General features: G+C 37.0%; 3 protein-coding genes across 3 annotated transcripts; 2 read left to right on the top strand and 1 right to left on the bottom strand.

The window, feature by feature from the left end:
- Nucleotides 1-202: 202 nt before the first annotated feature.
- LOC133313857 (hexokinase-1-like) lies at nucleotides 203-4,830 on the top strand. The gene is made up of 9 exons (XM_061515268.1): nucleotides 203-627; nucleotides 1,319-1,469; nucleotides 1,547-1,729; nucleotides 2,035-2,109; nucleotides 2,306-2,461; nucleotides 2,590-2,688; nucleotides 2,759-2,889; nucleotides 3,959-4,040; nucleotides 4,261-4,830. The coding sequence occupies exons 1-9, from the start codon at nucleotides 353-355 to the stop codon at nucleotides 4,606-4,608; spliced, it is 1,500 nt and encodes a 499-aa protein (XP_061371252.1). The 5' UTR covers nucleotides 203-352; the 3' UTR covers nucleotides 4,609-4,830.
- A 5,811-nt stretch (nucleotides 4,831-10,641) lies between these two features.
- Nucleotides 10,642-11,382, top strand: LOC133313882 (protein MAIN-LIKE 2-like). Its single transcript, XM_061515296.1, has 2 exons — nucleotides 10,642-11,174; nucleotides 11,292-11,382. The coding sequence occupies exons 1-2, from the start codon at nucleotides 10,642-10,644 to the stop codon at nucleotides 11,380-11,382; spliced, it is 624 nt and encodes a 207-aa protein (XP_061371280.1).
- A 275-nt stretch (nucleotides 11,383-11,657) lies between these two features.
- LOC133313883 (uncharacterized) lies at nucleotides 11,658-13,863 on the bottom strand. Its single transcript, XM_061515297.1, has 4 exons — nucleotides 13,764-13,863; nucleotides 12,987-13,131; nucleotides 12,460-12,842; nucleotides 11,658-12,373 (listed from the first exon to the last, which is right to left on the bottom strand). The coding sequence occupies exons 1-4, from the start codon at nucleotides 13,861-13,863 to the stop codon at nucleotides 11,658-11,660; spliced, it is 1,344 nt and encodes a 447-aa protein (XP_061371281.1).
- Nucleotides 13,864-14,153: the final 290 nt, after the last annotated feature.

A 14,153-nucleotide genomic window follows, 5' to 3' on the forward strand; every position in this document is an offset into this window, starting at 1 on the left:
TTACTAGTTAGAAACATGTCTTCACCGGGATCCGACGTGACAGATAAAGTTTTTTTTTCTACGGTAAAGGCATAAATACTTTTTCCGTTAAATTATCACCAAACATCCGCTAAAACAGTATTTTTTATTATTTTATTATTTATTATTTTTTTAATTTTTCTTCCCTCTCTTTGCTTTCTGTCTTAGTGTCTTATATTGACCATGGCCGCTTGAATAAAAATCTTGCAGTTTCTAAAGACAAAGAGGATTCTGATTAAGATTTGCCTCTTGGGATTTCCTCAACTGAACCAAAAGTTTGTGACTTTAAGAGGTTTTTGTAGTTTCAGGGAGTGACTAAGTTTCCCGCGTTGTAATGGGGAAGTTGGCGGTGGGAGCTACTGCGGTTGTTTGCACGGCGGCGGCATGTGCTGCGGCGGCTCTGGTGGTACGCCACCGCATGAGGAGCTCGGAGAAGTGGGGTCGTGCGGTGGCTATCGTGAAGGAGTTTGAAGAACAGTGTGGTACCCCAATTGGGAAGCTTATACAAGTTGCTGATGCTTTGGAGGTTGAGATGCATGCAGGTCTTGAATCTGAAGGTGGTAGCAAACTCAAGATGTTGATCACCTATGTTGACAATCTTCCAACTGGGTCTGTCTCTTTTCTCTCTATCTTTCAATATCACTATCATTCAAGTTAATATTGTGTGTGCGTGTATGTGTTCGTGTGTGTGTGAGTGTTTTTTTTTTTTTTTTTTTTTTTGTGATTTGGATATATTTGTTCAATAACCTTCTTCTTAAGAATCCAAAGTTTTCTATTAAACACATGAGGATCAGGCTTTTCTGTTTTTGTCTTGCTGCAAAAATGATTTTTGTGTTTTTTTCTTTTTTACATGCTTAGTGATCTTCTAGTTGACTTTTCATATTATCTTTATGAAGTAAATGATAATTCTGACCTTGCTTATTCATGCTGACTGGATAGCTATATGCGACTTTTTTTTCTTTTTCTTTGCTGATCAGTGATGATGATAAAAAGTAAAAACATCCGCTTGTTAATGTTTCAGTCTCATTAAATGATAACAATTTACTCCTAAAGCATTTGATTGTTTATATTGTGTTATGAAGAATATAAAGACAAGATTCAGAAAGAGAAAATTTGAATGATTAAGTATTACATTGTATTTCAATTAATAAAAGATAAATAGATAATTTTTTTTGTCATATGAACTTGTAATTCTTTGGGATAAAGGTGGTGTTGATGTTGATGTTGATGAACTTGTAATTCTTAAAGGTTTCTTTTCTTCCTTTTTGTGTCATTATTTAATTTTCTGTATTATTTATAGGGATGAAAAAGGACTCTTTTATGCATTGGATCTTGGTGGCACAAACTTCCGCTCCCTCCGTGTGCTGTTAGGTGGAAAAGCGAAAGGTGTTGTTAGCCTAGAGTCTGAAGAAGTTTCAATTCCTCCTGAGTTGATGACTGGTTCTTCAAAAGTAAGTCTGTTATGAGAAAATCTGTCAAAACATTGAGCCTGACTACAGTCTGAATTATGTTAATTATGTCATTACAGGACTTATTTGATTTTATAGCAACATCTCTTGCAAAGTTTGTTAGTTCCGAACCTCAAGAGTTTCATCCTCCCCCTGGCAGACAAAGAGAGCTGGGTTTTACCTTCTCATTCCCAGTGAGGCAGACATCAATTGCATCTGGGACTCTAATTAAGTGGACTAAGGGTTTCCGTATTGAGGATGTGGTAATTCTTGTTACCTTGATTCTGTTATATTCAATTATATTTGCATTGCCATTCTCTCTTGTCGTCATTTGTGTTGAATATGATTATTATGGATAATCCAGATACATGTGTGAGTATTTGATCTCTGTCAGCACATGCACTACCACATTCCTTCTGTTATTGTATTACTTTTTTTATGTTCTGATATTACTATGCTAACCGATTATGGTTCACAAATGTATCATATGAACTCTTTTCAAAGAGAGAACTCTTTTCTGGTACTCTGGTGTTTACTCCTTCATGGATTCTGTTTGGGTTGTTTGTAGGTTGGAGAAGATGTAGTGGGTGAACTAACCAAGTCAATGGAAAAAATAGGCCTGCATATGCGTGTTGCAGCTCTAGTCAGTTCTGCTTTCCTCTCTTTACGGTTTCTTTTTTTCCCCTATAAGTTATGCATTGAGAATGATTTTCAGTTTGTTTCCGACAAAAAATTTGGATTAATGAGGTTTTATAGTTTCAATTTCCATTTTCTCTAAATTTCTTGGTTACTTAATATCTTAATCTGCAAACAAAACCTAACTTGGTGATGTGATCTAGGTTAATGATACCGTTGGAACAGTAGCTAGAGGCAGATTCAGCAATCAGGATGTCATTGCTGGCGTGATTCTTGGTACTGGGACAAATGCAGCATATGTAGAGCGTGCACATGCAATCCCAAAATGGCCTGGTCTTCTACCAAAATCAGGAGAGATGGTAAGTAGGTTATGAATATTCATGACATTTTTCTTCTTGTGCAATAAAACTCTGTTTGCCATGATTCTTAGAGGCAGGTACTAATCAGTAGAGTGGTAAATCATGCTGATTATTTACTAATTCTATAGGTTATAAACATGGAGTGGGGTAATTTCTGTTCCTCCCATCTTCCTCTAACAGAATATGATCAAGCTCTCGATGCGGAGAGCTTAAACCCTGGGGAACAGGTAATGATTATCTATCATTGGTTTGAATGACTAATGTGCACCTATAATACTCTTCTACTATTTTGTGTAGATTTTTGAGAAGATAATTTCTGGTATGTATTTGGGGGACATTGTAAGGAGAGCTTTATTGAAGATGGCTGAGGAAGCTGACTTTTTTGGAGACACTGTTCCTCCCAAGTTGAGAATTCCATTCATACTCAAGTATGATACTCACTAATTTTCTTAAATAATACTTGTTTATTTGCTATCTGGCCTTCTTTTGGAATTTTCTTGTATATCTTTGGCCAACAATCTCTCAGAAACTTTTGCATGCTTATCAATTACTTCAATTATTACATTGAGCAAGCTAAGATGCATATTCTGTTCAAAATTCTTCACTTGTGCCGTCTTAGTATCATTTATTTCATTTGAAACAGTGCTGAACCCTCCTTTTTTTTTCCACTTCTATAACATTTCTCAGGATTGCTTGACATAAAAATCATTTTTGTAGTTAATTGCTGGCCACACCATTGACACATTTGTTCATCTTTCTTTTCTTTCATCTTGAAACTAGTAATCAGCACAAGAATGCTGCTATACCAAATTGGGTTATCATTGCCTCTTTTGGGGCATGCTTGGTATTTGGTAGGAAAGGTGTAGATTAGAGAAAGAGTGACAATGGAGAAGGGTGGATTTTATGATTTTTATGTTACCCAAAAAATGTGAGAAATGGTATGATTTGAAAGTTTCTCATCCCCCTCATTTGTTATAGGTGAAAGTTAAAGGAATGACAATGTTTTATACTGATAATCTTTGAATAAATAAAGGTGAACCGTAAGAACATATTTCTATGTTTATTGAATTATTTACTTGACATTTTCATTCAAATTTTGGATGTAAAATTTTATGAATAGTGGAATGGGGATGGTGGTCTCTCCTTTTCCTTTTCTTCATTTCTATTCTCTTACCAATCAAGCATACAGACAGTTTTCACTTCTCATTTTCATTGCCTCATAATCAGTGTTCTTTTGGATGTTTAAGTGAGGTTAAAAATCGATACGGTGAGGTACTAGAACCTATAGGACAATTTTACAAAATTATAATATAACCTAGAAAGCTGTTTATATGCTAATCAAACTTGTTGGTGGTCGTATTTACACCATATCTCCTGGTTGCCCTAATTTGAGTTGTATAAACCTGCATTGTAAGCCACTTTTTCATTTGTTTTTACCATTTATTTTCTTTGCTTTGGAGCTTTCAGAGTTTTCACACATTTTTTATGGATGTATAGGACACCTGACATGTCTGCTATGCATCATGATACATCTTCAGATCTGAAGGTGGTTGGAAACAAATTGAGGGATACATTAGAGGTATGGATTTTTTCTGACCATGTTGAATATAAATATGATTGTTGGTTCACACATTTATATCATCATGTTAATTGTTTCCTTGAATTAGATATAGAAGGCAAGAAACTTTGGAGAATCTACATTATAAATACATTCAAACAGATTATGTTAATGACAAATAAAAGTTTGTCCTCCCCAAAAGAAAGTGGTTAGGTTTTCTCATTTCTTTCCTTTTTGTCAGATCCATAACACATCCCTAAAAATGAGGAAGATGGTTGTGGAACTATGTGATATTGTTGCTATTCGAGGGGCCCGCCTTTCTGCTGCTGGTATTTTAGGCATCCTCAAGAAAATAGGAAGGAACACAATTAAGAATGGGGAGAAACAAAAATCAGTGATAGCATTGGATGGAGGATTATTTGAACACTACACTAAATTCAGAACTTGCTTGGAGAGTACACTAAAGGAGTTGTTGGGAGATGAGGCAGCTGAGACAATTGGTATTGTGCATTCCAATGATGGCTCTGGAATTGGAGCAGCTCTTCTGGCAGCTTCTCACTCCCAGTATTTGGGAGTGGAAAAATCTTGAAGATGTGGTTAATGCCAAGGTAAACAAATGTAACACCAGTTTCAATTTTTTGTATATCTAATAGATCAACAGATTGAAGAAACAAAGCTTTGGTGACAGTGTTTGTCTCCCACATTAAGGAATAATAGAGGAGATGTAAACTTTTGAGTAGGCACGTTTTGCCAATGTAACATGTTTTCAACCAGAATAAACCACGATTTAATTTAGGGTTCTCTTTTTCTACCGTAGATAACTTATTTACATTGAGCCCAAAACGACATTGTTTTGAGGCGGAAATCAAGGTATTTTTGTAATTATAATTTATTTCAGGGTTATAATAGTTTTTTTTATTATAATTTTTTAATTTTTCAATCCAAAACGACGTGTTTTGGGAGCACATCTTTCGTGCAACCGTTGTAGTTACCACTGCCATTAAGAATTAAACATGTGTGTTTAAACAGTGTTTTTGTCTTTTACATTTTATCGTGTGTGATTAGGTGTTTAATTTTTATTGGATAGATGTATACAAAATTGGGTGCAGTGGTAGTATATTAAAAATTTCTGTGTTTTGTTATCAAAAAAAAAAAAAAAATTCCGTGTTTTGGGAGTGAACGTATATAGCTTGTCGTATTTCAGATCTGTGTCCTAGATGTAATCAGTCTAGTGAAACTATCCTTCATACTATTCGCGACTGTCCACAATCAAAGGAAGTATGGTGTATGATAATGCCTCATATAAATCAGCGTGAATTTTTCAACCTCAACCTGCACAATTGGATCATTTCTAATTTAGACAGCTCAAAGGATTGGGGGATGGGGTCGGACTGGCCTCTTTTATTTGGAATCTTAGCCTGGAAAATTTGGAAATGTAGGAATTCTTGGGTTTTTGAAGGTGATCGCCAGAATGCTTATTCACTTATCCGTTCAGCAATTGGTTTCAGAGATAGTGTCGCTCTTGCAGCTAACCCTGTTTTTGGAGCGGGCAATCAACCAAGGAATCGAATAGAGAGATTGGTTGCTTGGTGTTGTCCTCCTGTGGATTGGGTTAAGCTTAATGTTGATGGTGCATGTGATGCTAATGGTACTAGGACTGGGTGTGGAGGAGTTTTTCGCGATGCCTCAGGAACTTGGATCGTCGGATTCTGTAAAAATTTAGGCTCAGGTACAGTTTTGCATGCTGAGTTATGGGCTTGCTTGGTTGGTTTGGAGCTAGCTTGGGATAGAGGTTTTAGGCAAGTTTGGCTCGAAGGAGATTCTCTTTCAGCTCAACAGCTCATTACAAATGGGTGCCACCATGATTACCCTGCGGCTAATTTGGTGAATCGTATTCGAAATTTGATGCAGCGAGATTGGCAGATTTATATGTCTCACATTCACCGTGAAGGAAATAGAGTAGCGGACTTTCTAGCCTCTTACTCTTATGGTTTCTCTTGGGTAATTCAGGAATTTGATTGTCCACCGTCAGGTTGTATTGATAGTCTGTATGGTGACACTATAGGTGTTCACTGGTCTAGGCTTTGTGCCTAGTTTCTTTTTGTTGTGTTTTTGTTTTAATTTCCTATTATTTCCAAAAAAAAAAAAAAAAAAAAAAGAAATATTAAAGCCTTTAATTTATTGACAAAGGTCAAAGATATCAATTCAAAACTTTTCTGAGTTATGAATGAAGAGTTTATTTTGTTCATTATATATTTTGGTTGTCCTATGTGAACTCAGCGAAGCTGATCATTTGAAGAGTGATTACCACTTCCAGAACACCTTGTATTTTGTTTTAACAGAAATAAATAAGGGAAAAAGATGTGTCATTTAAAATGACACATCTTATATCCTTTCACTCTCACAAAGAGGTGAGACTCATCTTTAAAAAAAAATTCACTCATTCTCTCTCACATGATTTATCTCTTTCTTTCACTTAAAATGACATAATTTTATGTCCTTCAAAATTATACACACTTTCCCCATATAGGGTTATTTTTATCTCATTTTACATGAGATAAACAACTTTCCTACACACAAAAAAAGGGGCTAGGTGCCACCACTCTTTTTTCTCTCTCCTCTTACTTGTGGGTCCCACTTATACTTTTATTTCTACAATATAAGATAACTTTTTTTCTACAACATAAGAAAAATATATCCCATAAATATAAGGGAAAAATGTCTCTGCAGTTAATGCAGATAAGTACTCTGCATTTATTCCTAAAACGACGTCGTTTTGGTATTGTAATCTTAAAAAATTATAAATATAAAGACTATTATAATCCTGAAATAAATTAAAATTACAAAAATCACATGATTTCTGCCCAAAAACGACGTCGTATTGAACTTACTATAGATAACTTATCTACAATAACTGCAGAAAAAACGAACCTTAAATATAAACATAAATGGACTAGCAAAATGTAGCATAATTTTTGTGGCAGGTTGTGTGGGTACGAACACACGAGTTTGGATATTGTCTTCTGCCTCTACTTGGTATAGGAAAATCAAATACAAAATTAGGAGCATATTGTACAAAAATAATAATAATTAACTATTTTTTTAGGCTAAGGGCATTTGTGAATGAGAAATAACAGAGATTTGGGGATCCCCAAAGAGAGGTAATATGAAAAACATAACTTTTTGTCTTACAGAATGGTTTGGAAGCAGTGTTTTAAAACTCGGATCGGTCATCGAACCGGTCGAGGTACTGGGTCACTGGTTCAACCGGGTTCACCCGGGTTGACTGATTTTACTGTTCACATATTAAAAATATAAAAATATTACTTATATTAATAAAAATTCATATAAGAAAACTATCAATGAGCTTCAAGAAATAAATTGATTTTCAATGATAGCAAATATTATATACTTCTAAGCTTCTAGCTCTAGACCGTATCCTAATATTGGATTAAACCATGCAATATAAGTTAAATGCACTTTTTGTGCTTGACATGATACGGATAAATTAAATCATGATAACAAATAGTATGCATGAAATATACACTATAAGAAAAAAGTGTCCACCGTTGAGATGAGATCATGAGACCATCAGTGTTTATCACCACTTAACTTCATGAGATATTATAAGATGCAACTAAATTACATAAACGAACTACACTAATCTAAAATACCTTATTATTTTCACCTTACTTTTAATCATATTCATCATAAAATATGAATATGATTTAATTCAAGAGTTCTTATCAACAAAAAAAAAAATTTACCAAAAAAAAAAGGGGAAACCGGTTTAACCCGAGTCAACCGGGTCGCCGAGTCGCCGGGTTTCGGCCGGGTCAACCGGTCCAATCCGGGTTGACTGCATAACCGGTCCAACTACCCGCTCGGACCGGGGAACCCACCGGGTCACCGAGTCCCGGGTCGACCCGGCCGGTCCGAGCCGGATTTTAAAACACTGTTTGGAAGACCATGTAACTCAATATACAACTGACACATCCACATGTTAATACTTCATTCCCTATAAAGTTTGTTTGAAGCGAAAGTTGGGTGGTTGAGACTAATCCTTATATTCGGATTTATTTTTATATATTTGTAAAGAGATTATTTTTTGAATTTAAATTCATGACATTTTGGTGTGAGAGCAATTTTACCACTGTTACTGTTTGTGGACATTTTACTGATATTTTTTCATTTTTTTTTTAAAATCAAAACGGTGTCGGAGCATTAAAGAAACAAAAATTGAATTTGTATGCATGATGAATGGAAACAAGTTCTATACCTAATGACTTGTCGCATTTTTTAAGAAAGTTAGAAAACTAAGCTTTACAAAATTTGTATATTATTTTGTCATTTATTAAAGACCATTTGAGTTTTGACTTAGGTTCATTTTAATTCTTATATAATTACTTTTATGTATAAGTATCTTCTCCCTCAATCAATTTTGGGGGCTTTGAAGAGATTATGTAAACAAACTTGAAAGGAATTATTACTTAAGGCCCTATTTGCTTTCAAAGGATTGGGATCGATATAATTGATTAACTAAAAATGATTGTGTTGATCGCGTTATTGGAAAGACTAATTTTATGCAAGAGTTGTTGGTTGAGTAGCAATTCAGTTACATCTAAGAATTTTATGTGAGTTGTTGGTTTAGTGACGATCCAATTAGATTTGAGGATTTTATTTGTTGAAAATAATGAATTCTTTTTTTTTTTTTTTGGAGTTACCCAACCCTAATTATCTCTTTGAGACGAGTTGGCTCCCTCCGGTATCCCCACGAGCTTCGACTCTTTGAGTCGGCTATGGGACTAATCCGGAGTGCGGGGGAACAGTGATGGCTAAAGGTTCAGCCCCTCCCCAAGAATGCATTAGGATTTCATATATTTGTTGGTATATATCAAAAAAAGAAAATACTAATTTTCATTAAGGGCATTATTGTTTCTTCTCACTTCAATTAAAACCCAATAATCTTCACCAATGGATATTAGCTGAATTTTTTTCGTCATGTTACTTAATAGCTTTGTTTGTATTTGGGAGACTACGGAAAGAAAACCCAACCAAAAAAAAAAAGCAATAATCTTTTCAATACTTCCAATTTGCATATGCAAGCAACTCTTATCAAAATATTAAGCTTTGGGTGAAAGAATTTTATATTTCTAACAATAATCATTATTCCATCAACTTATATTTTTTTTTTAAAAATATTTCAGTCGGCTTATTGCTTCGCAATTAATCCGATGACGAGTTCCGAGACTAAGGCTTTAAATTCCTTTTAGTAACAACATCACAGAAACCAACTTTTTTATTTTTATAGTAGTGATTATTGTAAAGAACTTTGGGATACACCACCTCAAAAGCTAGCTCAAATGATGGGAGTGACCAAGGCCTTATAAAGGCAACATTAGTTGCACATACAACCAATGTGGGACTATATATCTCAACACGCCCCCTCACACGAGAGCCTATTGGGCTAGAAACGTGGATATTGCACAAGGCTCAATTTTTGAGATACACTACCCCAGAAACTACCTCAAAATGTTAGAGTGACTAAGACCTTATAAACTCCACATTAGTTGCGGCAAAAAATTAAAATAATGTAATTAATTAAAATAATTACGCATTTAATGCTGTTTTGTTAAAAATTACACATCTGTTGCACAATGAGACGCCCTCTTTGGACGTCACATGTGACGCCCCAGTGAGGCGTCTCTCTCCTAGAGAAGACGCCCCAGTGGGGCGTCACATGTGACGCCCAAAGAGGGCGTCTCATGTGCAACCTATATATACCCCACTTTCCTTTTTTCACTCCTTACTCATTTACCTCTCTAACCTCTCTCTAACCGCGGTTCGTAGCGAAGCTCTGCCAACGTAGGTAAGGTCATAATACCTCATATGTACACATTTAAATTACAGTGCTAGTTAGTAATACATGTTAGGATTGATTGTATATTAGAGACTTGGAACATTAGGATAGTCACTTAGAAATTTTGTGTCATGCTATGAATGTTGTAATGATATAGTAATATTATTATTACGTAGTTATTATTATTACTGATTTTTAATTATGTATTAGGGTTTAGCATATTAATTAGTGATTTATAAATAGTGTTAGAGACTTTGTAAATTTCGTATGTATGATGTTATTAATGCGGGAGTGCATAACTTTGTAGTTAGTTAAGGATAATGGTTGAGTCATCATCTTCTTCGGGATCTGATTCGGATGTAGAGCCCACCGATCCCAGCATGTGGATCATACCTGGACCCTACAGGTGGGAGGTCCTTCGTCAGAGGACGCAGAAAGGTCATATTTCACAGCGTGTGTGGAATACTGAGCATGTAAGAAAGATTAAGACGAGGCGTGGGAAGCCACAAGGGGGCCCACCTACCGGTGCTATTCCACAGGTTGTGGAAAAGTACCTCAGACAGGCGGGTTTCATACATGTTGCCAGGATGCAACATATCCAGGTATGTTATTTATGTCGTTTTGTATTTATGTAATTAAATAATGTAATTCGTTAACACGTGATAACTGCGTAATTTATCACAGATAGATACATTTTTAATTAGTGCTCTGGTCGAGAGGTGGAGACCAGAGACACATACCTTTCACATGACCCAAGGTGAGATGACGATCACCTTACAAGATGTGGCAGGCATCTTGGGCTTGCCGACCGACGGTACTGTCGTCATCGGATCAACCTCTGAGGATTGGCACGCTGCTTGTGCTGGTGTTTTTGGACATGTTCCAGAGGCCGGTGAGTTCCATCATTCTGGCGACCTCCGCATCTCATTCTTGGATCGACATTATACCCGGTGGACTGATCATGAAGGGAATCATGCTGCCGAGATCTACTTCACAAAAGCTCACATTGCGCGGATGTTGGGGACTTGGTTGCTGGCGGAAAAGTCTGGAGGTAGCAATTTTGGTTGTCGGCTTGTCCCGTTGCTAGGTGGAGGATTTGAGGACATTGGCCGATTCAGCTGGGGATCTGCAGTTTTGACACACTTGTTCAGGAATTTGTGTGAAGTGACAGATGCCCGTCGAAGCGACATGGGTGGTTGCCATATTCTCCTTCAAATTTGGGCATGGATACGATTCCCACCCATTGCTCCACCCCTTCCTCCTCATCCACAGCCGGGCACACATTATGGATGCCGGTATGATTTATTTACTTCATTTGATTTCGATAATGTATGGTTAATACTGTATGTACTAACTGTATACTTCTTGACTTTGGACGATTATGTATGGTTGATAATGTTTTTGATTGACAGGTTTAATGTTGTACAAAAGTTTAAACCTCATGAGGTCACCCATTATCGGGCAACATTGGACACACTCTGTAGAGATGAGGTTTGGTGTTAGATACGTACGGTGTTGTTATTTGTCTATGTGTTTTTTTTTTTTGTAACTCTATATATTGTTTCACATTTTGTTTGTAGGTGGTGTGGCAGCCGTATATATAATATGAGTGGCTTGACGTGACTCCAGAGCAGCAGTATCTGTGGCTAGCTCCCACACTTATTATCTACTTCCACACAGTTGAGGCATGTCAACCGGATAGGTGCATGCGACAGTTTGGTCTTAATCAACCCATCCCAGAAAAATCTAGAAAATTGAGAGGAATACATGATCATACTCTACGGGGGAAGGTTGAAGAGAACTGGAGACGTAAGCTCCCGACCTTTTGCACGCAACATAGTACAATCAGGAATAATCTTTGCACCACTAATTTCAGGTATTGCTTCCTCGTTTCCGATTGGCTCCCACGGAAAAGAATAAGCCTCGACCAAGTTATTTATCAAGAAGACGTCGTCAACGTAAGTGAACGCACTCTGCCTAACACTTAACGCAACAACAACAGCGTGACTACATGGATACTTAAAGGCCTTAAACTTTCCACACTGACAGTATCTCTGTGGGAGGTTGACAGAATATGAACGTTCCCAACCTGCGTCAACCTCGAATACAGTATGTTCAACATTGTATGCACGAACGTGGTGGCCTGTTGCATCTACCTGGTTCTTCTTGACCAATTCAACAACATGTTTGGAGTGACGATGAGATGATTGAAGTTGTGCAAGAGCATTTGTTCCTCTCTCAACAAAATATGCAACCAATCTGCTATATGTATGCTTAACCAATGCTGTTATAGGCATATTTCTGGCCCCCTTCAAAACCCTATTGACAGATTCAGCCAAATTTGTTGTCATATGACCGTACCTCCGTCCTTCAATATCGTAGGCACGCGACCACTTTTCCTTAGGAATCACATCTATCCACTCAGCAATTTGAGGACTACTTTCACGGAAACTCGCAAGACTCCTTTCAAAATCAACCATTGCTGGAGTATAACCTGCACAAATTGGACATAAATGAATTAAACATAAATTGACAGTCATAATGGAAAGAAATAATAAAGCATTCAGTCAATGAGTATACCTAAATTCTTTAACATCCGCTTCAAATCTTCATTTCGAAACTTTTGATTGAAGTTGCTTGCAATATGACAAATACAGAATACGTGATACGCATTTGGCGGCTGCCAAGTAGGGTTATTTTCCACAGCAGATATTATGCTTCGATGCCGATCGGATATTAAACATATGTTTGACATCGTAGTCACATGAGCACGAATATTAACGAGAAAATAATTCCATGCTTCCAAAGTTTCGCCTTCTACGATGGCAAATGCGATCGGTAAACATTCATTATTACCATCTTGGGTTGTTGCCACCAACAATTTCCCTTTGTACTTTCCATATAAATGTGTTCCATCAATTTGGATGACGGGTTTGGCAAATTTGAACGCCTCACAACACTGTCTAAACGTCCAAAAAATGCGATGAAAAACCTTTTTTCCAGAAACTAAGCTTTGCTCGGCATAAAGATCATTAGTTTGTATATGATAAAATGAACCTGGAGAAAAGCGAAGCATGTATTCGCACCACCTTGGTAAAAAAGCATACGATTCCTCCCAATCATCGTACAGAATTGCCATCGCTTTCTGCTTCGCATACCACGCCTTTCTGTACGAAACTTGAAAGCCATATTTAGCAGTTATCCTTTCTTGCACCAAAGAGATTGACACAGATGGTTCGGACTTTATCATCCCTGCATTGAAGAGGATATCAGTGCCTCGATAACATCGAACGAATTTAATTACACATTTGTGGTCAATCACACATTTAAAATACAAAAAGGTACCTATCACGAGATCTGCAATAACGTCCGCATCAAGCTGTCTATGAACCTGGGAAATGTGCTCATTCACACATTCGTGTTTTCCACCCCATCTCGTTATTTTCCAATTTTCACGAAACACCGGTTTGATCGCCCTTACGCGCCACGGACAACCTTGATCGTACGCACAACATTTCATGGACAACTTTGCAGGCGTGCTCTCAATTACAATGGCTTCTTGATGCTCCCTAATAAGGTTGTGCTTAAGTGCCATTTGGACATCTTTTTTTGTCGCAAATTCTTGATTGACAAATAACATGTCACCCAGTTGCCACAGACCTTGTATTGAAGCCGATCCAGACACCGAACCATCAGTACATGATTCTTGTTCGCTCTGATAACTCCAATCAATGTAAGAATAATGCAGAATTCCTTCCCAAAAAGGAATAACATCTGTGTCACCTGCAATTGCGGGTTATAATTTTTTAATACGAACTTACTACTAATTCAGGCAACATTAAATCAGTTATTTATTCATGCAGTATACAAATGGGAACAATTACCTTCTTGTGGAATACCAAACGGAGCAGACGCAACGTCATTCAACTGCGGCATTTGCGCGACGACTGGTTGATGGAATATTGGAATTTCAGACGCACCCATCTCACGAGATTCATCTCCTTCTGAAGCACTAGCATCCTCCGCCAGAAGATGTTCTTCCATTGCCATATTTTCATCGTCATCATCGTCATCTTCGTCGTGCATTTCCCAAGTCGGATCATTTTCATCTCCCTCAGAAAAGATACCAACTGGAGACGCATGAGCGGCAGGAGAAGCTAGAAGACGGGGAGAATTTAAATAAACTGACCTCACCGGTATGCGAGCATTCTCCGTTGCAACGATGTCGACATACAACTCTAGAAAATCTTTCCTTGACTGGTTGCAAAATTCTT

The sequence above is a fragment of the Gastrolobium bilobum genome, unplaced genomic scaffold (assembly GCF_033153095.1).
Source record: "Gastrolobium bilobum isolate Gb01-03AN ecotype WA unplaced genomic scaffold, APGP_CSIRO_Gbil_v1 utg17977, whole genome shotgun sequence".
In the NCBI taxonomy this organism is placed as follows: domain Eukaryota; kingdom Viridiplantae; phylum Streptophyta; class Magnoliopsida; order Fabales; family Fabaceae; genus Gastrolobium; species Gastrolobium bilobum.